Below are 27,836 nucleotides of genomic sequence, written 5' to 3'. Positions count from 1 at the left end.
GTCCTTGTGGTTCCTAAGCTTGAAGGAAATGCTTTAATGATTGTAAGATATACAGATGATTGCATTAGTTTACAGTCAGTTGCATTCACTTGAGGTGAGATATGACGTTTCGCTCAGTGTGTGCTGGGGACCCGTGTTTGCTTGCAGTCCTATTCCCAGAACCATCAAAGTGGGATCTAATTAAAACATAGAGGAAAGTTTCAGACGCTCAAGTGGGAGAATGATGACAAGAGTCTGGAGATGTTCTTAAAGGAAGGATGACAGATGTATTGAGGGATTTACTGGAGTATTTAAAGCAGAGTTGAGCATAGGAGGTTGACATCATCTGAGCTCAGACAACTTCTATCCTGTTGATAAAATCTTTTACATTTCCTTAAGAGTTGAGGCTGAAAATTCAGCAGTTTTTCATTGAAATCAATTTGATTTCAATGAAAAACACATTGATAAATTAAGATAGTATTTCGTTCATGTGTCAAAACCAAACAAACAGCCAAAAGTAACTCCCAACAGTAAACAAAAATGTTTGTACAAAGAGTCCATAAATGATAGTCCATAAACAGTATAGTAGGTAAGAGTCAAGGCGGTCATTTTCCATAGGAAATGTTAAAGGAACAGTGTGTACGATCTGACGGTATCTAGCAGTGAGGTTGCAGAATACAACTACTCCCGTGTGCCAAGCGTGTAGGATTGCTACGGTGGCTGACGCAAAAACGCGAACGGTCCTCTCTAGAGCCAGGTGTTTTAAGAGTAGCATGCTTACAGTGTGTGTGTACGTGGGAAGTGAGTGGTTAAGCAAGAGAGAGAGCGGCAGCAATGGGAGCGAGTAACGTTATCGACTCCAGCCCAAGCAGTAAAAGTTAACAGAGTTCGGTTTGTCCATTCTGGGCTACTATAGAAACATGGCGGTGCAACATGGACTCTGAGGAGAGGACCCGCTCCCTATGTAGCTATAAACGGCTCATTCTAAGCTAACGAAAACACAACAATTCTTATTTTCAGGTGATTATACACTACAGAAAACATACTTATTAATATTATATTCCATTTCTGCCAATAGATCGCCCTGATTGTTACACACTGGTCCTTTAAACTAGAAACTGTCTAGTTTGTTGCACTGAGCACAACTTGGTGGTTGAGATACAAGCTTCAGTCTGATCAAAGTAGATACTGTATGCAGTGATTGAATTTGGCTTTTGTTCCATTGTCTTAAAGGTCCCATATTGTGAAAAGTGAGATTTTCATGTCTTTTATATTATAAAGCAGGTTTCAGTGCTTTATAAATACTGTTAAACTATCAAAATGCTCAATATACGGAGAAATACACACAGCCCATATCCAGATATTGTGCGTTTGAAACAAGCCATTAGGATTTCTGTCCATTTGTGATGTCACAAATATACAATATTTAGACCAAATGTAAACATTCTAAATGTGTCCCAGTTTATTTTGTGGTTGCAGTGTATGTAAATAACATCAGCTGACAGGAAGTAAACATGGACCCAAACTGCTGCCTAACAACGCAATTCCGTTGCAATCTGTTGAAACGCACTAAAACGGAGTGTTTCAGACAGAGGGTAAATACAGGTATATTCAGGCAGACAGTATGAGGAAAATAAAGTGGTTTTTTTAGAAACACAAAATACAAGTATGAACCTGAAAATGAGCATGATTTGGGACCTTTAATATCTTAATGCGTTGCTGAATGATTGCTTTAGTGTTGGAAAAGCATACACGCAGCTAATAAAGGGAGCGCACACACAGTTGTTTCACACTGTTACGTCACTTCTGTAGCAGACACACGTGTCAGCAGCACCACGGCTGTAGAATCAACGGTAAAATAGCCCAGGTGTGGAAGCTCTGAACTCCCAGGAAGCTGTGACCCCTTCTGTTAGAAAAGGGCGAGAGAGATGCACATTATATCCGGTGGGATAACACAAAGGTGGAGGTTGTAGTCTTCACAGCTATCTGAAACCAGGAGAGAAGCTCTTGTGAGCTGTGAGGGGGGCTTAGGTGAGTGCCCATCATTAGGGCAAAGTGACCTTTTTTTCCATTTGAGAGGGAAGACGTGGTAGACCCATCTGCTGCGGTATTCTACATGGTTTTTCTCTCACTTACTTTCACTGAATTTTAATTCCACATTGGATGGTTTGAGCATGTTGAGCCTGGAAGACCGTTCTAAACCAGACAGGGAAAGTGCTTTAGTCCACTAGGGCAGGATGCTTTTCCACAAGATCAGAGGTTGAAGTGGTTATTGTAAAGAGGAAGCACATGTCTGAGATAAAGATTTAACTCTATTGGTCCCAAGGGAAATAAAGGCAAGGCAGCAGCAAAGAATACAATGCAAGCATTAGAGGCTATTGTGTACTGTAGTGCTACAACGAATACAACAAAAACAATATGTCGGTTACAACAAACCTCACATTGACTTGAAATATGACTATTAGCAGATTATCTGTAGATGCAATTTACGGACATATTTCCAGCACATGTGCATGGTGTTTTCTTGTCTGTCATTGGCTCCTGATTTTAAGACTGTATGTCTGAGTTGTTAGTTTTCCAGATTGTCATTACAAGCAGGGCAAAATCTCCCGCTTTATCACGAGCAATAGCACAACCCTGGGATCACAGCTCATTGCATTTTGAACAGGGTCCCACTTTATTCTGTTGTAAATGTGTTTAACCATCCAGGGTCTCAGAGTTTGAGGGCACAACTTGGTCACGATTTGCAGAAATGTGCTGACAGAGCTCAAAGAAGGCCAGCTGGGCCGTGTATTACACAGAGCGGCAGTGATTAAGATGTTGTGAATTTTAAATTCGGTCCCACCAGAGAGAGAGAGGTGCGGCGATGATTAACCTTGAGTCTGCCGAGTCGTTCCCAATAAATCCAGGGGTGTTTATGAATATCTGTTTGTAATTTCCAATCTTGACAATGGTTGGACGAAAACGCAATAACTCTCACCACACCAAGTAAAGAGGATATTAGTGCGGACTGTTTCCAAGTGGACAGCTTGGCTCTCAGCCAGGGTTCAGGGCACAGCATGTGCAGAATTACTATGAGCAACGCAGAGAATTTGCAATTGAGATCAGTTGAAGGATATATTAACAGGGGAACAGTGAACAGATGTGGAAGCAACTGACAGTTATTCTTGTAGTTATTAAGTATGGGAGCCCAACTGCCACTGGGAAGATAACCTTCACATGAGGAGAAGTGCCCCTCAGTGGCACATTATGGGGGATAATGTCCATTCCAGATGGGATGGTGTTTTGTGGTAGACCATTTCCTGTTTATAAATGAGAGTTATGCTATATAAAGAGTGTCATTAGAGTAGCTAGTAGAACACAATGACGACCTCCTTATAAATAAATGCAGGACCCCATGCTGGAGGAACAATCAAGGGATACTTAAAGTTACACAGAGCCATGATTGGTTCTTGGTTGGACATAAAACCCTAACACAGAGTCCTTTCAAGTCATGCATGCATCTGAGTAATTACAAAGTTAGTGAAACAGCTTCTTTTCTGAAGGATTCTCTTGATGAGACTCGAGAAATTGCGTAGCTGCAGCTTTTCGGTTACAAACCTCTATGATTGGAACAATTTGTTTCTTCAACAAGTGCCTCGTAATGTGTGAGCATTATTTAGTCTGTTCATTTGTTTTTGTTCAGACATTTTTGCAGATCAAATCACTTCTGAAGTGCAGAGTGTACAATAGTGAAAAATTGAAGTACTTCTTTGAAGATGGCGTTTCCTCTCTGGTCATTGTCTGGTAGAGTACATCAAACCGGCACATACGGGTACATCGCAAATTGACAAGTTTGTATGCATTGATACGGTCATCTGGGTCGGCGATGACGCCATGCTTGTCTGGTCTATGGCTTGGAGCCATAAAGCTCCTCTATTATATCTTTTTTAGGACATGGCACAAATCGGAGATCAGTGTTTTTGGATTGTTGGTTCAACCAACTACACAGCAACTCTTCAGTATAGCGTTATTACTGTTACCGGTTTGTTTAAAGTAGAAGTTTGGAGACATGTTTCAGCTTCTTCTGTTTACTCTGTTACCGTCTATGAGGGACACACATTGTCCACATCGTTGTCGCCATGAGGGGCCTACTCTAGATGACTTATTGCCGGTCTGATGTAGAATCTGTCACCCATCAATAAGTCTGTCAGTTTCCAAGAGTGTCACAGGACAATGGTGAGACGCTCCACTTTAGATGCAATGTCTTTCTTTTGGAACTTGCCATTATAAGTTGTTTCAGCTCTGCCCTATTTCTTCTGGTTTCTGCTAAATGCTCTTGGAAATAAATCAGGACTTCGTCAGTGATCAATGGAGATGGATATTAAAGGAGACGGAGCAGGGATGTTAGCCCCTTTTTGGCAGTCCAGGCATGCGAGCGCATGGCAGTTCTGCCTCTCCAATCATCTGTGGAGAGTTGTCAGAGCCCGGACGGCCATGGTGGGCAGGGTTATTAAGCAGGATGAATGACTAAACAGTCTCTGCAGCTTCATTCAGCCGTCTCATTAGAGCCGACGGTGAGAGACTGGTTTTTTTTCTCGGGGAGCCATTGGGAGGACCATTAGTGATGCCCCCACAGTCGTCGTCACTGAGCCCAGCAGGCCCCACGTTTTCATCCACAAGACTTACCTCGGTTACATCAGCCCTCTCACACTGTGGCCACACTTATCTGTGACTATCACAATTCCCAAACCCGCGAGTGTTTCTAGACTTTAACTAGCTAATTTGTACATGCTGTTCTTTTAAAGACCCATATTCCTTGGCTCGTCTTTAAAAGCATTGCCAGCTCTGATAATAACTTTGATGGAAGCTAATTCATTTCCACTGATCATCCCTGTAATTAGGCAGTCACGGTGATTGAATGAAATGTGAACTACATCTCCATCCACCACCAATGCCTCTGTAGACTAGATGGCTAATTTGGGTGATGCCTTGGGGGGACAATATCACTTTGAAGCCTCTGCAAATCGACACATTACGGCGTGCAGAGATTTTGTTGCCAAAAACAGGTGTACAGGTGTTTGTCATTTATTAAATTTAGCCAAAGATTTAATCCCTGCAGCTCGCGTTTTAATTAAATTCAAGCTCACTTAATGAATTGGCATTTGATTTGATTAAGCACGGAGCAGCTGTGGAAGACAGCCCCCACTTTCACCACTTCAGGAAAACCACAGATAAAGCATTGAAGCCAGCACACGAAAAACCCGGTGTCCCAAAAAATCCTCCTGTCAGACATGGAAAGATAAATAGCTACATAATGGGCACAAGTGAGCCAGATATGATTTGTTTCCATTACTCAGGACTGGCTGCATCTTTATTAACACTGGCAGACAGTAACAGTAAATGGGGAGGAAATTGAAAGCTGGTTATATGAGACGACCAAAGAGGGAAAAGTCGTGTTTTGTTCAATGAGAGCCTCGCTTGCACTGAAGAGGCTTTTTAAATGAGAAAAACTGTGCAAATAAGGGACCTTCAATCACAGAGCTGTACAGTGCAGGTGATATTACAGTAAGACAGGTTTGCACTACGGCTGTCAATCAATTAAAATATTTAATCCTGATTTTTCATAGTTAATCGCGATTAATTGCAAATTAATCACACAGTTTTTATCTGTTCAAAATGAACCTTAAAGGGAGATTTTTCAAGTATTTAATACTCTTATCAACATGGGAGTGGACAAATATGCTGCTTTATGCAAATGTATGTATATATTTATTATTGGAAATCAATTAACACAAAACAATGACAGATATTATCCAGAAACCCTCACAGGTACTCAATTCATCGTCATGACAAGCTATTATGACGTGGTTGGTAACGATGGATTCTTTAAGTTTTCTAGTTTCAAATGATACCAAAAATAGCAAGTTGTGGTAATGTGTTAAAGAAATTAGTTCCGTTAAAACAAATTTGCGTCAACGTGTTATTATCACGTTAACTTTGACAGCCCGAGTTAGCACTCAGTCTCACTGAATTGTTCCTTTCTCTCTGATATTTCCAGCCTGTATCTGAGGAGTTCCAAAATGGCGAGGGCTTTGGGTATATCGTTGCATTTCGTGCCAACGGAACCAGAGGCTGGAAGGAGAAGATGGTGACTTCAGCGGACTCTACGACGTACAAATACAGAGACGAGACCTTCCCTCCCCTCACCCCGTTCGAAGTGAAGGTCGGAGTGTACAACAATAAGGGAGATGGGCCGTTCAGCAAAGTCGTCATCATCCACTCTGCTGAGGGGGGTGAGTGAGTCACATTTGTGGTTGCATTGATTTTTAAAAAGTACAGGGGAAATGCTTTTCAGCATTTTATGACCATATTAACTCGTTTCACAGAGCCGAGGGAAGCGCCGTCCGATGTGAAAGCTTACAGCATTTCTTCATCGGAAATTAGGGTCACTTGGAAACCGCCCAGTCCTGGTCCCGGAAGACCGAGAGGATACGAGGTGCTCGTGAATTGCGTGCTTTGTGTGCACATTTGCCTGCGGTATCTGACATTTTGCACGAGCATGTGCATACCTGAGTTATAAGGGTTTGAGAACAGTATTTTTTTCAAAGTCATCCGTTTTGTGTAAACAGGTCAGCTACTGGAAAGACATGGAGCAGGAAGAGTCGGGGAAAAAACAAAGAACTGTGAAAAACGAAACATCCATGGTCTTGACAGGACTAGAGGGCAACAGTCTGTATCTCATCACTGTAAGAGGCTTCAACAGCATCGGCCAGGGTCCTGCCACGGCTGCTGTCACCGCTAACACCAGGAAAGCCCGTGAGTACAGCACTGACATGTCATCATGAAGCACTATATATGGAATAGAGGCTACCTGTTAAGTTCCCTCTAAATTCCCCTGTAAAAAGGCTAGTAATTGACCTAGTTGGTTGAAACTCGGTTTAAAGGAACAGTGTGGGGGATCTATTGGCCGTATTGGAATATTATATTAATAAATATGTTTTCATTAGTGTGTAATCACCTGAAACTAAAACTTAGTTACATTAGAATGAGACGTTTATATTAGGCAGTACCTGTGAGGATTTTCTGGACAATATTTGTTATTGTTTTGTTTTGTTAATTGATTTCCAATAATAAATATATACATACATTTGCATAAAGCAAGCTTAATTGCCCACTCCCATGTTGATAACAGTATTAAATACCTGACAAATCTCCCTTTAACCCTCTGAGACCCACAATAGACCCGTTTTTATCTTCTTTAGGGGGAGATAGCAGGTCAGCAGTAGATGTCACATAGAAGTGGTGTACATCATCTGAAAGCTGGGAACCTGAAGATTAATTTGAGATGCAGCTCAGCACTGTGTGACAAGTTGTTCTAGTCATGAATCAGAAATAAACACTAATTAATTAATTAATTAATTAATTAATTAATTAATTAATTAAAATGATTTGTAAAAGTGTATAAGGGTTTGGAACATTATGATCATTGTATATGATGGTCATCCTCATGCTCTATTATGTCTCATAAGTTGTTGCAGCAATTTTTGGATTGATACCATTTGTTACAAAGATTTGGTGCTAAATTTCACCTTTTTTTCCACTGGAGAATTGATAAAAATGATCGATAATCCCTCCATCATACCACATTAAGACACCAAGACCTTGAGGAACACCATAGAAAAAGCCATGCTGTGATTTGGTCGCAAAAACTTTTGACATTTGGAGATTTCTGCAAGAATTGCATTTTTCGGCGATTGGATGGCGAGCACTTCTGTTCTGTAAACTGCTCAGAAACCCCCTTATTGTCAATCTAGCTAGGAAAGCCATCCATCTTCTGAATGCTCTAGGTCTCTAGTTTGGGTTTGTAAAGTTTCATGAGGCTGTTATTATCCTAGAGGTCACCACAGGTCATGTTATACAGTGAGGTCAAGTTTTAAAAAATGGTCTCAATAAAATGAAATGGCTCCTATGGGGACTAACATCATCACACGTGAACACAGTTGAGCTCATTGGATCCACAAGAGTCTCAGCTTTGAATTGATACCCAATTGATGTAATTTCAGGACTGTTTAGAGACCCCAGAATGCAGAAACATTCAAATACACTATTTTAGAATAGGCAAAAATAACACATTTATACTGCATGAAAAAAACTGCATGTGATTATCATAAAGTGGGCATGTCTGTAAAGGGGAGACTCGTGGGTACCCATAGAACCCATTTACATTCACATATCTGGAGGACAGAGGTCAAGGGACCCCTTTGAAAATGACCATGCCAGTTTTTCCTCGCTAAACTTTAGCGTAACTTTGGAGCGTTATTTAGCCTCCTTCCGACATGTTAGTATGAAATGGTTGGTACCAGTAGATTCCTTAGTTTCATATGATATCTATATGATATTTTCCTTCTAGCCCTAAAACTGAACCTGCTAGAGCCTCTGAAAGACAGTAAAGTCAGTTGGGATCTTCCGCAATCCCACGGGTCTCTTGGGGCTAAGGTACATTTTGAACCGATAAAAAAATAAGCGGTTAATTTGCGATTAACTATGGACAATCATACAATTAATTCCGATTACATAAATAAAGCGATTGACAGCCCTAGTTCATATCTGCATAGGGAGCGGGTCCTCCTCATGGCGCCGGCGCCATTATGGATGCACCGATACCGGATCGGATATCGGGCCGATACTGACTCAAATAGCTGGATCGGATATCGGTGACAATGGGGCCGATCTATTAAATTCAATTTATATACTATATTCATTATATACTGACATTTTTTTTAAATGTTTTGACCAATTTGTTACTGTATTGAAAAGGTTTACACCTGAATTGCAACTTCCTGTTAAATTTGAAGATTTTTTTGCCAAGTTGTTGGTGTACGGTTTATTATTTTAATAATAACTAGCAATTCGCTAAATTTATATCTATGTATTTATTTGTTACATTTTGTTTTACAAAGTTAAGAGAGCGATGTTTAAGTCAAGCCTGATGTTGCCTTACACATAAAAGAATGATCTCAGTCACTTCCACACAGTGAGGCATACAGCTTATTAATTAAACACTGGTATTGGATCGGTACTCGGTATCGGCCGATACCCAAAGCCCAGGTATCGCTATCGGGACTGAAATATTAGGATCGGTGCATCCCTAGGTTCTACAGCAGCCCAGAACAGACAAACCACACACTGGCTCTAGAGTTAATTTGGTTGCAATCTGCAACTTCACCGCCTAATGCCGCCAGATCCTACACACTGCACCTTTTAGTGCAACTTGAGTCTGTTTGAATTGAGTGTCACGTTCTCTTCCCAGCTCCTGCTCAGCCTCCGACCAACCTCATGTGGATTCAAGAGGGCAACAACGTGTCTTTAAACTGGGACCCAGTGAAGGCTAAAGACAATGAATCTGATGTCATCGGGTACATGGTAATGATCAATCTCTAAAGTCACATTTCTTCATGTTCATAACATTAAGACACATAAAACATTCATGGAAAGCCTATAGACGTGTTAATTGGGAGGATCAGCTTGTTCCAGAAGTATTTTTTAACCACTATAAATAGAGTCTCCTAGATCAATTTAACAATGCTATAGGTTATCATGGCCAATTATTTTCACTGTGTTTCTGAGAAATCGTGCTTTTACTGCCGACAGTATGTCAGCAAGCTCTAAATGCTTCAACACCCATGGTTTGCAGGCAGTGAGAGTGGCAAATCACAACTGTAGCAAATTCAGAGCCTTTCATCATCACAGTTGGAAACAAAAATATCACACAAACGTTTATGAATCTATCTAACACTGACCCAGAATCCCAAAAGTGAATCAATTTAAACTGCTGAATATATTATGAGGCTACTCTGAAGTGTAAACCGTAGCTTCAGCTCACCGTTAGCGCAACAAAATGAAGCCCAGTGATTGGACATTTTCAACTGAAATGCCCCTCTCAGTAATCACAGTTGACTCTTCTCTCCAAACATTTGCAGGCACACAGTCTTGTAACTTTGACTTTGTATTTAAAGCTTCTATATACAGGATTCAGAACATTAATATAGCAGCAAACAACTATTAACTATGTAAAGATATAGAGGAGTAATGTCTACCTGAGCAGAGAATGAAGTCACTCTCCCGCTCGTGCATTTTAGTGCATGTGAGTCCCTCTGTTGTGCCCCACTGGCTGCGTGGCACACACCCTCCGGTTCCACGGAAGTCGGAAGTTCTCCGACTGCAACTCACCTACACGTAGAGTTGTTCCGATGTTAGAGTACGCCAGTCTATGCTCTGATCTGATACCATAAGTTATTAACCCAGAAAAAAATCAACTTGCTTAACCGGAAATCAATTCTTCTACTGTTTTAGAGCAGTGAAGAAGAACAACTGATTACAGGTATTTTATCATGTGACGATAGCAAACAACAACAGTGTGGTGCTAGTGGAGAGTGTAACGGTATCAGAATCTGAATCAGAATGCCTTTATTGTCATTGCAAGCTCTGCATACAACGAAATTAGCAGTGCCACTCTATTGGTGAAAACTCAAATAAGAATATTAATATAAAACTAAGTATAAGAATGAGTCTCTCAGGGTTTTTTTGTGTTCAGTGTGCAAATGGCCTTGGGAAAGGAACTGTCTCTGAATCTGGAGGTGTGTGTTTTGAGCCGACCTGTAGCACCTGCCAGAGGGCAACAGTTCAAAAAGGTGGTGGCCGGGCGGGAGTCTCTGATGATGGTAGTCAGAACGAGGAAAATGTCAGCCATTTGGCAACATTACACAGTGGAAAATCCAACAAGTGAAACAGCAATATGTATAGTATGTAAGGCTTCCGTTTGGAGGGGGTGGTATTAGTGTTGCCAAGTTCTATTGGATTCATTCTCTTTATGTATTTGTTCATGTTTTACAAAGGGTTTAACCTGAGCGAGGCCATATTACTGTTGAAGGACAACAGAATTATAACGTGGTTTTTAATACCTCTACAAGTATGAGCTAAAATGGCTATGTGCACATGTCCTGCAGGTGTTACTCAAACAGGAGGGCAGAGGCCACAACCAGGTGACCAGAACCATCAACCCTTCCACCATGCTCTCACTGCCAGAGGGAGGCACCTATATCATTGAGGTGCGCGCCCTCAGCGAAGGGGGAGAGGGAGCGGTCAGCTCTCAGGTTCGAGTGGTCACCTCCTCCGGTAAGCTTTAAGCTATAGTCAGTCGCCTCCCACCCTCTCAGCCAACACACACACACACACACACACACACACACACACACACACACACACACACACACACACACACAACCTTACATGACATCCAATCTCTATGCACAGGCTGTTTCCTCTTTGTAGCGATCTTATGTTCTGCCCTTAATTGAGTCACCACAGCTGTTGTGCGAGCCAAGTTTTCTTTGGCTAATACTGTTTTAATTACCTCGCCCACACAAACCTTCCTACTCTTGCATAGCCAATTAACTTCTAAGCAACAGGACGAACAGAAAGTTTGCAGTCCTGTGTGTGACACACCACCAGACAGCTTTTCAGGGCAGCGGCTTTGCTGTTTTCTTCCTCGTCTCTGTTTTCCTTCACCGTCCTTTTTTCTTTGGGAAAAAAAAATTCTTCCCAGCTCCAAACTTCTTAAGACCAATTCATTAAAAAGATCAATGGAGTTATTTAGCATTAAAAATAGGGGCTGTCAAAGTTAACACAATAATAACGTGTTTTAATGCCACTAATTTCTTTAACGCATTAATGCAGCTTGCGATTTTTAGGTTGTAGCGGGCTCAGTGTTAAAGCTGAGTGAAGATATTGGTATCATATGAATCTAGAACACCTGAGCAGCTACTGTAATTTATTTTGACAGTATATGTCTGTATATTGGATAACAGTACACAACAGTTGGATAACTGGGTTTTACAGAATGTTACTGTTTATTTACAAACAGTGATGGGGGGGGTGATGGCAGATCCTGCTGAGGTGGAGACAGTTAGTGAATGTCCTGTAGGAGACAGACTCCAGTCCCTTTAAACAAGCTCCCCGTTCAGCAGCCGGCTCTAGAATAGCAAACGTAAACACAAGATAACGTTACAACTTTGCGTTGTAATTGGCGTTTAACTTTATTAACTTCACTGTTAACTTTACCGGCTGTGCTGTTAGTTAGTTAACCAACACTAATGTTACTACGGCTAACTGAGCTCGAGCTAGCCAACATTACAGAGCTCGCTTCGCCAGCTTTAACCAACCTAATGAAACAGACCTATTAAAACATTATCTGACGTGTCAATAGTTCAATAACCTTGTAGACAAAACAATACTGGACACTGAACATTTGGGGAGATCAGTGCACCGTTGCCTCTGCTCCTTGGTTGAACTCGGCACAGAGCTCCACGTGGACGGCTGCTCTCGTGTTGACGGAGATTGCCGAAGCCCACGCTGTCCAAATGTCACGTTCAAGAACAGTCAGTCAAAAATAAGCAGTAAGCTATGAGCACTTTGATTAATAAAATGTGTTATTAACACAAAACAAAAACATTAGCAATAATCATCAGTACGATGTTGATCAGCACGCGGAGATGTGAAGGAATGATAACGAGTATTTACACCTCTTGACAGGAAATACTGTATTACGCAGATAAATTACAGATAACTGCTGCTACGGTTAACTAACGGCATTAACTGTTAATTTACATACGAATGATGAATATTTAACAGTATCTTACAATTATTATGAAATACTGTAAGATATTGATCGACACTCTTCCAGCCTATAAGCACGATTCAAAACCACGATCACAAACGATCACTGTGCAACTGTTTTAGGTGAATTGAATCTCTTTGTTTTATCGTGTGTTTTATGTGATCTTTTCCCTGTTTTTATCTTTGTTTTATCATGTGTTGTGTGACTTTCCCTGTTTTTATCTTTGGTTTATCGGGTTTGCATGATTTTCTCTGTTTTTATCTTGCGTTTTGTTGTGTAATTGCTTTTGACTTGTCTGTTACTCGTTGGCAACCTCAGTGAATTTTGGAGTTTAAATAAAGGTTAATACTGTAGTAAATCCACCGTAAATTTACAGCAATTCATTACAGTGTTGTTAATTGATTTCCAGTAATAAATGTATACAGACATACTGTACATACCCGTGTTGATAAGAGTATTAAATGCTTGACAAATCTCCCGTAAAAAAATGTGTGATTAATTTGCGATTAATCATGATTAAATATTTTAATTGATAGTTAAAAATGAAGGCTTTTCCAGCATGTTGTTAAGCATCTCCGTTCTCCTCAGTATTGACTCTTCTCCCCCCCCCCCCCTTCTCTCAGGTGTTCGAGCAAAAAGCAACCAGTGCTCAGTGCACTGCCTGCCGCAGGGCCTAATATGGACAGCACTGCTCCTGGTTCTTCTGGTGCCTTCAGCTTCCTGGTGAGGCCACAGTGCCATCCTTATTTCCACGGAGAGGGAGCCACCAGTCTTCCGCTCCCTCATTCCCTCTGACTGCCTACTTGCTTTGGCCTTACCCATCTCAAAGGGCCCGAGGCCTGCCAACGGGGGTCGAGTCTGCCAGCTATCATGCGGCTCTTCAGAGTTCATCCTTTTTTTAAGTTCCCTGTTTCTTTTTTTAGGCCCTGGACAATTTGATTTGCACAGTTCTTTCCAACATCACAATAGTGTTGTACTGTAGTGTACATTGTGTGGAAAGATTTGTTTAATCATTTACTTTAACATCATGTGTTCCTCTCATTGACTGGCATCTAAACCACTTCCAGACGGCTCCTTCAGCTCCGGGGCTCTACAGAGCATGAACAATTCCTCGAAAGCTGCTGTGGTAGTAATACAGGGATCAGCCGGCCTGTTTCTTTTCATTACTTATCTGAGTCAATTTACCCCTTGGCTGCCTAACAAGCAACGCAGCAGAAGCTCAGTAGAGATAAGTGCATTGTTTTCTTATTCACACATTGAGGAGGAAACAGTTTTTTATGGAACCAAGAATCTTACTATTTCCAGACTTGCTTTTTGTACATTGTGTTACCTTTAGAGAAAAAAACACAGTGGTGTGTGTCAGCTATGTCAAACTCTCTGTTTTTTGGTAGTGATTAAGCAATGCTCGGTGATACAGTTTGTTGACTGTTGGATGTATGGAGATAGGAAACAGGTAGTTACCTGTAGTGGCGAGACACATCAATAGACAAAGACGACTCTGTACGGACTCCCGGTGTCAGTACGAATAAATGTGATGTATATTTTTTAAATGGTTCTTGTTTGTATTTTCTAACTTTTAGAACTGAATTATTTCTGACAACACACTATAGGGCTACAAATAATCATTATTTTCATTATTGATCAGCCTGTTGATTATTTTATAATCATCATTTTGTCTTGAGACCATTCCAAACGTGTCCCAGTTTATTTCCTGTCTCAGTGTATGTGAATCAAAGAACGTACTGTATATTGCAAAGAAGTGAAAGTCAATTATTCAAAACTACGCCTCTGCCATTTTGGACTGAAAGCGACTACCGGACTTCAGTAAAACGTCGGCCTAAAAAGTACCCCTCAAAAGTAAAATAAAATGATTTCTATTCTATTGTCATATTCTACCGAAATGGCCTGTGTTGAACAATAAAATATTATAAATATAATTAGCGTTTTCAGTCCAAAATGGCGGCAGCAGCTGTTGGCAAAAAAATCACCGGAGTTTTGTCTCTTTGCTTCTACACTCTTTGTGTGAATGACACCAGCTGACAGGAAGTAAACATGGACCCAAGCTGTTGCCTAGCAATGCAATTCCATTGAAACAGTCTATACAATTTTTCCCAAAGCCCAAGATGACATCTTCAAAATGCTTTTTTTTTTTTGTCCAAATAACAGTCCAGGATCAAAAGATATTCAATAAACAATAAAAAAAAAGCAAAGAAAAGCATCAAATTCCCACTTTTGAGAAGAAGGTGTAGAGAGACGATGTTTGGTATTTTTGCTTAATTAATAGCAAACGATTAAAGCGTCAGTATGTAGAATGTTAAACAAATCTAAAAAAAGAAATATCTTGTAGTGTACTGTTTAGCTGTAAAATGATAAAGTGTGCTTCAGCTGGTGGGCGGTGCTTGGTATTTCCTCAACTGATCTCAACATGGCTGTCGGGTCACAAACTCCCTCATTTTCCAGCTAAACCGTGCACCGCAAGATGATTCTGAAAACATTTGAGGAGAGAAATAGACATTACAGTAACAGAATACTGATTCAAATTTGATCAGCGCTGCCTAGTTTCACCATTTGATCGGAGTTTGCGAGTGATTGACAGCTGCTCAGAGACGGCAAGGCTCCAGCTCTGCTCCGATTGGTGGTTTTCCTCCAGTCTGCGAAATCTCGTAGATGCCGTTAGGAGCACCGGAGGACACAGAGGCACATGATTTTTTTCAGATTACCTGTCTCATACTGTCAGGATATAGTGACCATTTTATAAAAATAACTTTTTTTAATCCTATTTGCTTCAGCCTGCCTACTCCAGCTCTAATGAATAATAAAAAAAATGTTGATCGACTAATTGACAATCAGCATTATAATGCATCTTAAATATGCCCCTACAATACAAATTCACCATGACACTTTCATTCTATATTCGCTGATCTATCAGACAGTTCTGCTCTTTGAGAAGCCTTTTTCCTAAATGTTGTGTAAAATATGGGCAGATTGAATTCCACACACGTGGCATTAGAGGCCACGGAACTTTCAGTGATAAAAAGGACCACTGCAGAGCCAAATAGGGCAGCATCAAAAGTATCTCTCCCTCCTCTCGGGCTCCTCTCTTGCCTTGTCTGCAGTAAAAAGCTTATCTCTCACTGGGCAGAAATCCAAATGTATTTGCCTCAAGTGTAATTAATGTTAGAATGGAGATCTGGAGTCCTAAAACCTGCTTGCTTGAGCAGACCTTTTGCTCGCTCTGCCTCCAGCTCCCTGGACTCTCCATTACCGAGTCAGAGCAGCCTGGCTCGCCCGCTCAGGTTCAGACAAGGGTACTAGCTCAACCACAAGAGATACGCTGTAGGACCACACAGCAAAACAGAGGACGAACAGCGCTCCGAGCGCCGTCTATCCCGTGGATACTCCTCTTCTTTCTCTGTTTCGGTTGCGTTCGGGTTCTTCTCCTCTCTCTAACTTGTACATCGTTTCCGTCTGTAGTGCAAAGCATTAAAGCTGTTTAATGTGGATGGAGTTTTTTTTTTTTTTTGCGTTGCTTTTAGCCTGTTCAATGACGTCTGCTCAAACACATACCACCACACAAGTGCTAATGTACCGACCTTTAATTATTCATGCAGCACCTGTCTGAGTTGGCGCATCTGATTTATGATAATGGATTATGTATCCTGCAAGGGGACCCATTTGGTTCAGAGAGCCAGAAGCTATAGTGTCAGCAATTAAAACGTGAACTCCCCCTAGGTTAATGTCAGTGTCTGTGTCTGTTTGTGTGCACGTGAGTGTGTGCTGGAGATATACTGTAGTTTTTACTTATCTACAGTATGTTATGTTAGATCATTTTAGGGCTAATGTATTCTGCTGGAGTTCAACAAAGGGTTGGTTTCATAGTTTACATTACCCTACTAGCAATTACAAGAAAAATATGTTTTCATTCAAGGTACAGGGTGTAGCATTAGCAGAAATGGAATTACAATCAGGAGAGACCCAAAACAATAATTTATTACATGGTGCATGCTATAAGAATAGTGCAAAGTCTTTGGCGATTAGACTCCATCGTGACATAGTATATCAAAGGGGGTAGTGATGCCGTGATGAGATTAGGATATATTCCCCCCCATGGAGTCTAGACACTGGGGGTGGTGGTGGTGGTGGTGGTGGTGAAGGGACTAGCTTAAGATCCAATGAAGGGATGTAGAGCAGGACTGTGCCCAGAATTGATGAAGCCTGGAGGTGACGGGGTGGAGGCGGGTTGCATGGAGTCGTACTGAAATGACAACTGACAGCAGCAGAGAGGAGCACGGTTTTAAAATTTGATTGCAACGATATGATTGGCTCATGGAGAGCGTTACAGAATCTGTTTGGTAATCTAAAAGTGAACCACCCACAGTCAGCTGATAGAGTAGGATCCAGTAGAGAGAGAGAGAGAGACAGAAAGGTTGTGAATGAGAGAGATTGTAAAGAAGGTCTTCCTGTCTGAACTTTCATATAATATTCATTACTATGTTTTCATTATTGTATAATCAACTGAAACTAAGAATCGTTGTGTTTGTGTTAGTTTAGAACTGTGGTTCTCAAGCTGTGGGGCGAGAGGTATGATAGGTGAACTGGGGGAAAATGTGATGCAATAAATGTTTTGACATCGGAATCTTTTTCACGGTGGAACAGTAAACAAATTGTTCTTTTATACATCCATGGTAGCGATGGTGTTCATTCAGACAGGCAGTCTGTAGGTTTACAGAATGGACAGATATTTGACAAAAAGAAAGACAGACTAGGCTTCGGAGACAAACAAGATAACGTCCAGTCCTCAGTCCAGAAGTCAAAACTTATTGAAAAAAAACAGATTGTATTTCCAAAATGTTTTTATCTGACGAAATATTCTGCTTCAGTCCATATTTTTCTTCGTTAGCCTTTTCTCTCCCACACACACCTGTAACGGGGCGGTCTAGCAGCAATCCGATGAAAATATCACGTGAAAATATTTCTTCCTCCATGGGGGGAATGACGGAAAAGGTTTGAGAACCCCTGGCTTAGAATGAGTCCTTCATATCTACATAGGGAGCGGGTCCACTCTGCCATGTTGCTCCGCCATGTTTCTACAGTAGCCCCGAACAGACAACCAAACTCTGGCTCTAGAGAGAGCCTTTCACGTTTTTAGGTTACCTAAAGGCCACCGTAGTTCTCCGACACGCTGGTGAAACTGCGATAACGTGAGCCACCGAGTGCAAACCTGTGCTATCGCCAGCCGCCGTCTGACTTCCGTTGCTCCTAAAGTAGTGTTTTTACGGTAAGAATGGCTTCTGAGCGAGGCTAACGGCGTTACCATGGTTTTGCATTCGACGGCTCACGTCACCACAGTCTTGGAAAAGGAGGGGTACTCAGTTGGTTGCAATCTGCAACCACACCACTAGATGCCACCAAATCCTACACACTGTACATTTAATCACTCATCATTCAGCCCAGTCACACAGCGGTTTGTGAAATAGTCACGAAATTTGATATATTTATTTGTGTACTCCACGTAATTGTGAACTGGGAAGTACAGACAGCGCCAAAAAAAAAAAAAAAAAACACAGTTATGTCCCGTGTGAAACCACAAGTCAAAGTTGATTTATTTGTAACTTCCGTACTTAAGTTACGCCACTTCCGGAGTTATTTTAACCTAAACCACGATCTAAGTAGTTTGTTGCCTAAGCCTAACCAAGTCTGTCTATTCCTAAACCTAACTAAGTACTTTTATTTTGAAAAGACTGGAGCGGAAATTGACACATGCGTCACGTAAAAAAAGGGAAATCTGTGTCTATGTACTCAAATCAAATAGATTAAATCTCCCGACTATTTCACGAAGTGCCGTGAGACTGTGTTATCATTGATTTGAAATGTTGTTTTAACTGACTTGAATATAAAGGAGGTCCTATTTACTGCCAGTATCTATATTACTCTGATGTTTGAATATCTCCCTTTTATCATGCTGCTCTGTTTGTGAAGGGGGGAAGAGTCACATCAGTATACGCTTCAGGCTGAAGGAGTCATACCACACTGAAATGTAATAAACCTCTTTCCTTGATAGGGTTAGCAACACACATAATCTAACAACAACCCTGAAGCTGAAGGATTCAACAGCTCTGCTCCAAGGACACTCCAACGGGACGGACGGCAGGAACTGCAAGCTGAAGGACATATTATTCTCATATACTTTATTTATAATCTAATGCTGTTGCAGTAAATATTATTCAGCTGACACCACGGTATGTCACGTTTCTCTCCTCGCCTTTCCTCTTCATTCAGACTACACTCTCTCTGAAACCCAAACACCAAAAGAAACCTTCAAATACGATACCCCCAGCCAGTATCAGTTGACGCTACTCCTGTCTCCATCCATCCACAAGCGTCCTTTAGCCTTATAAAACTTACAAAGTCAAGTATTAAATTGTCTCGGTGGCATTGTTGTTGAAGGATGCGCTCCGTGATTGAGAGCTGAGCTGCGACTTGGGTCACAGTTTAATACTCACCCTGAAATTGCCAGAAGACTAGAGCCCTCCAGCAGACGCTGCTCAGTGAGAGCTAAACTGTTATATCATACAGTCAGAGACTTTCTGTGCAACCTGTAATTTTCTGTCTTGCATTTGATGTTTCTGTTTGCACAAGGAATGAGTTAACCAAAACTGTCATATCACACACAGTACTTGAGTGTTGCAACAGCTGATAGAGTAAATGACACTTAAAGCTGAAGTAGGCAAGTTGGAGCAAATATGATTAAAAAAAAGTTATTTTTATAAAATGTCACTATATACTGACAGTAGTGCATGAGTCAGGTAATCTGAAAAAAATCATGTTCCTCTGTGTCCTCTGGTGCTCCTAACGGCATCTGCAGGATTTCACAGACCGGAGGAAAACAACCAATCAGAGCTGAGCTGGAGCCTTGCCGTCTCTGAGCAGCTGTCAATCACTCGCAACCTCAGCTAAACAGTACACTACAGGATGTCTGAAGACAGTTGAGGAGAGAAATAGGCATTACAGTAACAGAATATTGATTCATATTTGATCAGCGCTGCCTAGTTTGACCGTTTGATCAGAGTTCGCCAGTGATTGACAGCTGCCTCTATTGAATGAACAGCCAATAGGAACGCTCTCTCTCTCTGAAAACAGAGCCATGAGGAGGTGCAGAAGTCTAGTTTTTTCTCAGAACACTTGAATTACAATATGCTGAAAGGTTATTATGGAATTTTTTGCCCAATGATACCAACAATATTCTGCCTACTGCCGCTTTAAGTGATTTTCGGGGAATTTGCCAATTTATTGCCACATAAGGAAGATGGGAATCAAAAGGGGAAAAAATGTTTCTCAAATGTTTCTTAAAGACTCGGTAGCGTGTCGGTGTGTGTGAGTCACACTCACAGATTACATTGAATTGGAAAACCATAATTGTGGTTTCACCCTAATTCAATTTCGCCTGCAATTTTTCTCAATAAGCTTTAATTAACTGTTCTCAATTCATCCTTTTCTACCAATGTGAGTCTTGGTAATAGTCTTACAGTATAATTGAAGCCTGTGTGTGATGTTGAAACCTTCTGTGCTAATGAAACATGCTCCAGATGAGATCACTTTCTGAGTGAGATATCAACTGACTTATTCCTTCTTTATATCTTTGCTTATGGTGAAGACATTCTGTGCCTTTTTGCCTTTAGAAAAGTAAAACTATAACCGTCGGGACATCTGATACAGCTAGCTAATTTGTGTTTGCTGTAGGAGGTTTTTCAGTGATGTTTGGATTTCGGTCCCCCCCGGCAGCGGCAGGGATGGCGGAGAATGAGAATTAGGGAAGTGTGCCATGTTCTGTTGAAGACTGTGAACAGAGGGATTAAAGGAGCAGCTTTGCAGAGAGAGTCAACATCCAGCATTGTATTGCACCAGTCCAGTAATTATTGAAGTTATAATTGGAGTTGTCTTTTGACCTCTAAAACCAGCTGTGCTGTCAGGAAGCTACGGTGCACAATGTGTTGTGCTGTTGAGCTTTGCGGGATATAAAAGAATCATTCCTTTTTGGGGGGTTTGTTTGATTGTATAAAGTACTCATTGTACCATCAACAACGTATGACTGTTATTCTCCCTTTCTGCTCCACTAGTTCCCAGACAATGATAGCAGTTGGTTGACCAGTCCATCCAGCACTTTGGTCAAGAGTTCAAGGTAACTTTAAAGGCCCTGACACACCAAGTTGACGGTCATCCGTCAGACAGTTTGGGGCTGTCGGCTGTAGTCCCAATGCAGAGTTTTTTCGGCCAATTCAGCGTGTTACATCAACGGCGGCGCCCATCGGTGGGAGAAATCACTCTGATTGGTGGTTCAGCTTAAAGGAATCAGTGCACGAAAAGAGAAACGGAAGTGAGGCAAGCAAGGCCAACGAGTAAACTCAAGAGAAAAAAACACAGAAGGCTCTTCTCATTGTCATCTTCATCATGACCATCTGGAATGAAGCTAAGTGCTGAGTGAAAGTGGTGTTAAAATGGTCGGCCAGATGCCGCTTCATTTCATGTATGTATCATAATCATGGATGTATAAAGAGAACTGGATACAGCGTTGGAGGCGGGGCGCCCGTTCATTCCCATGACGTTTGCTCAGTGGCGCATGAAGCTAAAATGGCTCGACTGCCGAGTGCTAAAGTATCCGGATCAGCGATCTTCCGCATCCACTGGGCCCACAGAGCAGAAGCAGTAGTTTCCTTTAACCCCACGTCCCAGCCCTCCAGCCTCGGTCTGGGTCTCATTCACATGTACGGAGGAAGGGAAATAACTCTGGATTCAGCTATTAGTGCATTTTACAACTTTTAGGACCTAATGATTTAAATAAGGGCTATTCAAGTGTTCATACTGGGAAGTTGATTAACCTAAAAATATATATATATATTCGCTGATTTATGGACGTCTCTCTCGCAGTGTAAGTCTATGGGGAAAAGTCTATCTCGACTCAATGGCACCACGTGACGGACATGGCAGTTGTAGTACCACCGTTTGGCCGCTACGAAATTTGCTTCACAACCCGGCGTCCTACCTGAGGGCATGATCATGACAACGGCTTGCATATCCGCAGTTCTCAGTCTTCTGGTTTCCCTTTTCTTTGCAATACTATTTGATATATTTGAAAGAAAAGCCATGATTTAAGATGCTACAGTACAGCCATTTGCATGCGCGGGTGGTTTTATTAGAACCAGGAATTTAAATCACAGCCTCCATCAAACATAAAGTTAAACTCAAGATGCACTAGAACTTGGTTATATATAATTTTTTTTCCAAACAAATGCTCTTGCCTGTGATATCAGATGGTGTACTATTAGAGGGGAACTTCTTAAGAAACACCAGCTAATTTGATATACCGTGAACCCTCCCTCATAAGAAATGAAGAGTAAAAGCACCCGCTGAGAGGCCTCATTAGGGAGGCACGTTTAAGAGAAGAAAAGAAGACAAATCCTGTTGATTAAACTTTCAACCCCATGTAGTTCAGGCCTTGTGTTTTTCTACTCCCAAACATTTGCCAAATATAACACTGAAATGTAGTAATGGGATGCATTGAATAGCTCTATTTCCTCAAAGTTTCTATTGAGATAAACAATGTTTTGACTATAAGCCTCAGGAAGCTATATTCATTGCAAAGTTAAGGAATACCAAACTATACCAACATGTTTGGTGGACCACATGAAGTCTAATTGCAGATATTTGTAAAATGATGTGGTGGGTCACGCTATTAAAAAACACATTTCCATGAATTTCTACCGCAGGCGTAAAACCTTTCAGGAAGTAAAAGTCACATATGGTGATCTGTTTATACAGCTCTTGGAATCCAGCCAAATCCCTGCAGATTGGTGAAGGTGGGGATACAATTAGGAGATCCAAGCTACTTTTCTCCAGACCCATTGTGTGAGGAAATATAATGGGATGGAGTTGTAAATCTGGGATAATCTAAGTGCAGCGTATACAGGAGGAAGAGGGCTGCATAAGGAGATTTAAAGGTCAAGCAAGAACATCGTCAGCTCAGAGCAGACCTCTGCCAAGACCTTATAATCCCCCAAGTTCACCGTAACTTTCACCGTCAGGATCGTACCATAACTGAATGGGTGACCAGCATTTCCCTCAATAGTGGCACTAAAGGAGAGGTCAAGGGTCAACAAAATCCTGATGGAAGCATAAATGTGCAAAAGAAAAGTCTCAAAGCCCCCCTCTAGCCAGTTTTACTTCCTGTTTTTTGGTTAACGTTCTTTCTCAAACAGCTAATGGGGGTGTGGTTAATAGTCAGATGTTATTCATTATCATGGCAACAGGATTGCATTGTTTTTTCAACCCAGTTTAGATGAAACTAGCTACAGTAGCTTGTAAAACAGCTAGCTATATGGCACTGAATTAGATGAATTTACTGTTTATCAGACCACAAATGAGTCAAGAATTAGCGCAACACACCAGCTCTCTCTCACTCGCTTTCTTCTTTACCGTCTCCTCCTGGTGAGGCGGCTGTCTGCTGGCTGCTGCTGCACCGAGGAGACGCGCCGCCGCACGCCGGCCACAGCGCACCGGAGGACGGATAGACATGTTACCGAGGTCACCTCCTTGGGTGGCCCACCCTGTCATCCATGTGCTCACCTGCTAACTTCTGTTTCCATGGAAACTATATAGTTTGGCTTTGAATACAACTTTTACTCTGGTATTTGTTCAGTGTCTCGGTAAGGACTCAGAAGTGTGGGACAGGTGCATTTAGATGAAAAAATCATATAAATGCTTTTTAAACAAAAAATATATATTTTTAATATGGTGTAAAGTAATATGTATATGAAATAATTATATTTATAATATGACATTATTTCAATTGAATTAGCTCTTTTTAGTATCTCAACATTGAGACCACAGTTGTGGGACATGAAGAAAAGTGGTGTTTAGACTCATTAAATGCCTCATACATTTTATTAAATCACATTATTTAGTAATATTTTTTTATAACGAGATGGGTAATAACACTGTGTATATATTTATTAAGCATTGCACTGCAAATTTTAACATAAATCCAAAAAGTCATTGCTGGGACTTAAAAAGCCCGTAGTTGTAGAAACACCCACATTCTGATTTTGTCAGCCTGTAGCTGTTAGCTTAGCTCAATTAGCTACAGTAGGCTAATCACTCGCTCATCACAGGTATGTTACCACCATGCCCAGGCTGCCTATTGGCCTGCCTGATGTTGTGTATGTAGCTACTATCAACAGGACTATTTGTGTTTAACAATCTAATGTTAGTTTTAGTTATATTTGTGATGTGCTGTGAATTTACTGACAGTGGATGTTGCCAAGCTGTCACTCCAATAGAGACTGGCCAATAGAGACGTGTCTCACATCTTTTCAGCTCTGCAGCAAACAACACTTTTGGATTTACAAACAAAACTTTTGGATTCACATTAATACATTTTTAATCACAACTTCATTTTACTTGCAATAAAACATCTGTTCTGTTTGATTGGATAATAAAGACACAAAAAGTATCTCCATGAATTCCAATTAAATGAAACTAAAATGATAACATGCTCATCCTAGTATTTAATGTTTAGCTTGTTAGCTAAACATTGTTATATGTTGTGGGGATCTACCACTTTAAGGAACCTCTTGCTTTGGTTCAGACATGCCCACTAATGTGTTCCTCAGCAGGCCTTTTGAACACTGCTCACCTGGGAGGATGAGGTCCACCATGTTCAGCTAATCTGTGACACTATTAGCCATCAGGCTAGTTTATCTAAACCTAGCAGTACCAGAGAGTCCACATGTTGTCCTAGAGAGCTGGATATGATGTGCAGCCTAATCATAAAAAAAACTCTACACTACCGTATCAAACGGGAACATCCAGGCTGTCGATCAGATGGATCTGACTGCACTTCAACTACCTGCTACTTGAGGTAACTTCTCCACTGATTCATAGGATTAAATAAAGTTAGTTACAGTTTTCTTTTTTGATGCTAACACACTAAAATGACACCTAAAGCCCAATTATTGAAACTGACACTCGGAGAGCAAAACCTCAACTCAAGTCTCCAAAACTGTAAACACATTTTCTGCTTTGCACCCACTTTGCAACTCAACATGGCACTTTTTGCAACACACTGCACACGGTTCTCTACAGAAGACACAGAAATCTGACATAGAGTCACTTGTTTGTCATTTCAATAGTGTAATCATTGGCCAAAACATGTGCCACATGTCCAATTATCTAATTGCTTGATTGTCGACTCATTAATCATGATGTAAGCACTATAAAAAGACCACAGTTGAGTCTTTGTTTACAACAGCCATGGAAGCCAACATACAGTAGCAGAGAGAGGCCTGTTTTCAAAAACTTGTGTTACTAGTATTGGAAAAAAAACTCTAATTCATGTTTTCTTTTTTGTCTCCGCAAATGTTTTTGTTGTGATTTTGTACTATATTCTATTTAGAATATTCTCTGTTCTGATGTGCAAACTGCAACATTTGGGAATACATGGATGTATTGAGTAGAAATGTTATGGTGTTTTAGATTGAGCACAGCAGTGTGTAACCTGTTCAAATGGAATCAGATCCTATGAACCCTGTGTGTGACATATGACAAAATGTTTTTTTTTATTAATTATTGTATTGTTTTGAATGAAGAGTTTCAGTTTGCAAAATATCTGATATGATCTGCTCTCTGTATATTTGGTTGTGTGAATTGTGTGTAGTGTTTTGACAAAATGAGCTCCGTAAATAAATGTACTTGGTTGGAGGCATTGCGAACTCTTGACTACTGGGACTGAGCTAAAGACTTTCATCCACCCAACTTTGGAAAACTAAACTTACACTTCTTAGTCTATATATGCTAGTCTTGGATAAAGAGAAGAGCATTTTGCTGCTGCTGAAGTCACTTTGTTCTGATGGTGGTTAGAATGTTTTATTATTACCTCCTCCAAGGTCGAAGGCACCTGTAGATTCTGCGTTTTTTCACATTAAACTCTGTGAAATTACAGTTGGACCAAAGCACACTTGGTGATTGATGGAAAGAGTAACGACGACGGTTTAGGTGAGTTTCATTTTGTTTCTGTCCAGTTTGAATGAAGTGTTTTACGATGCTCCGCTACGTACAGCTGATCTCAACATAAACAAAAATACACGTGGATGATGGTGCAAGCTAAACGGAGAGGGGGGGGGGAATCGTACTCGGGAAGCTTGGCGGAGGTCTGCGCTCTCTGAGTGCCATTCTAGTTGGTTCGTGGGTTTGCTCATCTCCTTTGTAGGGCTTTAAAATTGTCAGGCCCGACTCTGACACTCTGGCATTAAAATGTTAACATTAGTCAGAAAATACAGCTGATGGGAATTCAACCGTTCATTTTAGAGGTTCTTTGTAATGAAATTAAAGGTTACCGGTGGTGTTCTTGACCTATAGCACTGTGGAGCTGTTTGAAACGGGTCCTTGTTTGGTTCGACATGCACCAAAAACAAAGGCAAGGAAGCAGAAGCAGAAACATACAGAATTTAAAATGTTCAAAAATTGTCTTTGCAAAATGAGGACGGAAGGGCATTCGGCACATTTGTTTGACCTACAGGATACACGCAATGAGTTTTGGTGAATAACAGTGAATATAATGGTTACAGGAAAACTCCACAGACCGCCTTAAAGTGCTGGACAACTGGAAGCTTTTACCTGCTGGTGACCTTAAATGAAATGTCATAAAGATTCCACTGGGGAGCGTAAATGTAATTCTACCAAATTTTATAGTAGCTCATCCAATCTGTCTGGACCAAAGGGGTTGGACTGACTGACCAGCATTGCCATCCTGAGACTCAGGCTAACAGCTGAGTGACATTTAACTTTCCCTAAAAGAAGACGCAGCAATTATTTTATTGCAGTTTTTAGTCCGAAGCTCCGATATCATCGAAAGTTGTTTCTTAAATGGGAAAGAAAGATAACCTTTCCATTTTTAACACAATGTGAGAAGGCTAAGCATCTGTGGGAAAAAAAAAGAAAACACAAGTAAATCACCAGAATGTCACATAAGTTTTTGACATTTGTCACCAATCAGGGAATGCAGGGTGCTTGCAGATGGTCACATCTAATTGTGTCTGGGTGGCCTGGTGGATTTACCCATCTCCGAATGGAAAAAGATGCTGCTGTTGCTGCTTTCCTTTTTTTTAAAGCAACCTACTAAAAATAAGACACGCTGGGTCATTCTTCAATAGTGCACCTGTGATGTTGTACAGTTGGATATGTGGTGTAAGTTGACAGAACTACACGCGTTTCTCAGAGGTTTCCTGTTGTCTATAAATTATACTGAAGCAGCCCACCTTCATTTTCCTTCATCTTGGGTATATTCAGGTTTTTTAAGATCTTAATAACAAGTGGATCTGAAGGTAATACCCGATGTTTTATTCATTGCTTTCAGATTCAGATGAATCAAAGTCTCATCAGTTCCCTTAATGCACTGGCTTCTTCCCGGATTGAACCGTCCTGACCTGTCGCTAAGACCTGTCGCTAAGACCTCCCCGCAGTCCCCACCCTCCCTTTTTCCACGGACGAAGAAGAGAAAGGTAAATGCTGGGTTTATCCTGAGTCTGGAGCCTGGCTGTGCAAGGGGAGCATCCAGTTCATTGCTTGGCCTTTTACAGCTTCATTGCCTACTTTACAGTAAAGCCAGGTGCAGCGAACCTTTCATGGGGCTGACATATTACCTGATTTAAAGATTCCCTGGGTGGCAGGCCACAGTAAAACCTGGATCAGTTGAAGCAATCTGACGGTTCCTTCAAAGTGAAACTAAGTAATAAAACGGCAAAGAGGCCACACTCCTCTCGTCTCCCTGCTCCTTTTCGCTGTTCTTCTCCAAGTTTAAATTGGCTGGATTATCAGAAAAGCCCCATATTTGCCCATTTCAGCCTCTGCAGTAGAAGAGATCCGAGAATTTCCATGTCTGAAAGTTGACGCCCTTTCACACCAGCAACTTAGCAGTCGCGCTCTTATTTTAGCTCGACTGAAATGCGCCTGATTTTAAATGGAATTCTCAATGTGCAAAGTAACAACAGCTGTGCCTATTTCCTAAAATAGCAACAGCACTGTCTGACTATAATTCTGACATTGAATTGAAGTGTTTTGGTAAGGATGTTGCTGAAAGGGCATTTCAAATAATTCAGCGAAGCACTCTTTGTTTCACGATGCATGAAATCAAAATGTATTATCTGAC

General features: G+C 41.1%; 1 protein-coding gene across 6 annotated transcripts in view; it reads left to right on the top strand.

Moving 5' to 3' along the window:
- cntn5 (contactin 5) overlaps positions 1–14,272 on the top strand; it is a 179,035-nt gene extending 164,763 nt beyond the window's left edge. For all 6 annotated transcript variants that reach the window (XM_074640435.1, XM_074640434.1, XM_074640433.1 and 3 more), the window contains 6 exons: positions 6,020–6,254; positions 6,348–6,457; positions 6,591–6,777; positions 9,272–9,384; positions 10,968–11,136; positions 13,261–14,272. In XM_074640435.1, coding sequence (XP_074496536.1) covers positions 6,020–6,254; positions 6,348–6,457; positions 6,591–6,777; positions 9,272–9,384; positions 10,968–11,136; positions 13,261–13,364 — 918 coding nt within the window. In that variant the 3' untranslated portion in view covers positions 13,365–14,272. The remainder of the gene's footprint in view (positions 1–6,019; positions 6,255–6,347; positions 6,458–6,590; positions 6,778–9,271; positions 9,385–10,967; positions 11,137–13,260) is intronic.
- Positions 14,273–27,836: the final 13,564 nt, after the last annotated feature.

This window comes from Sebastes fasciatus, chromosome 7 (genome assembly GCF_043250625.1).
Source record: "Sebastes fasciatus isolate fSebFas1 chromosome 7, fSebFas1.pri, whole genome shotgun sequence".
Taxonomy (NCBI): domain Eukaryota; kingdom Metazoa; phylum Chordata; class Actinopteri; order Perciformes; family Sebastidae; genus Sebastes; species Sebastes fasciatus.
The sequence above is the reverse complement of the archived record's forward strand: the minus strand, read 5'-3'. Positions and strand labels throughout refer to the sequence as shown.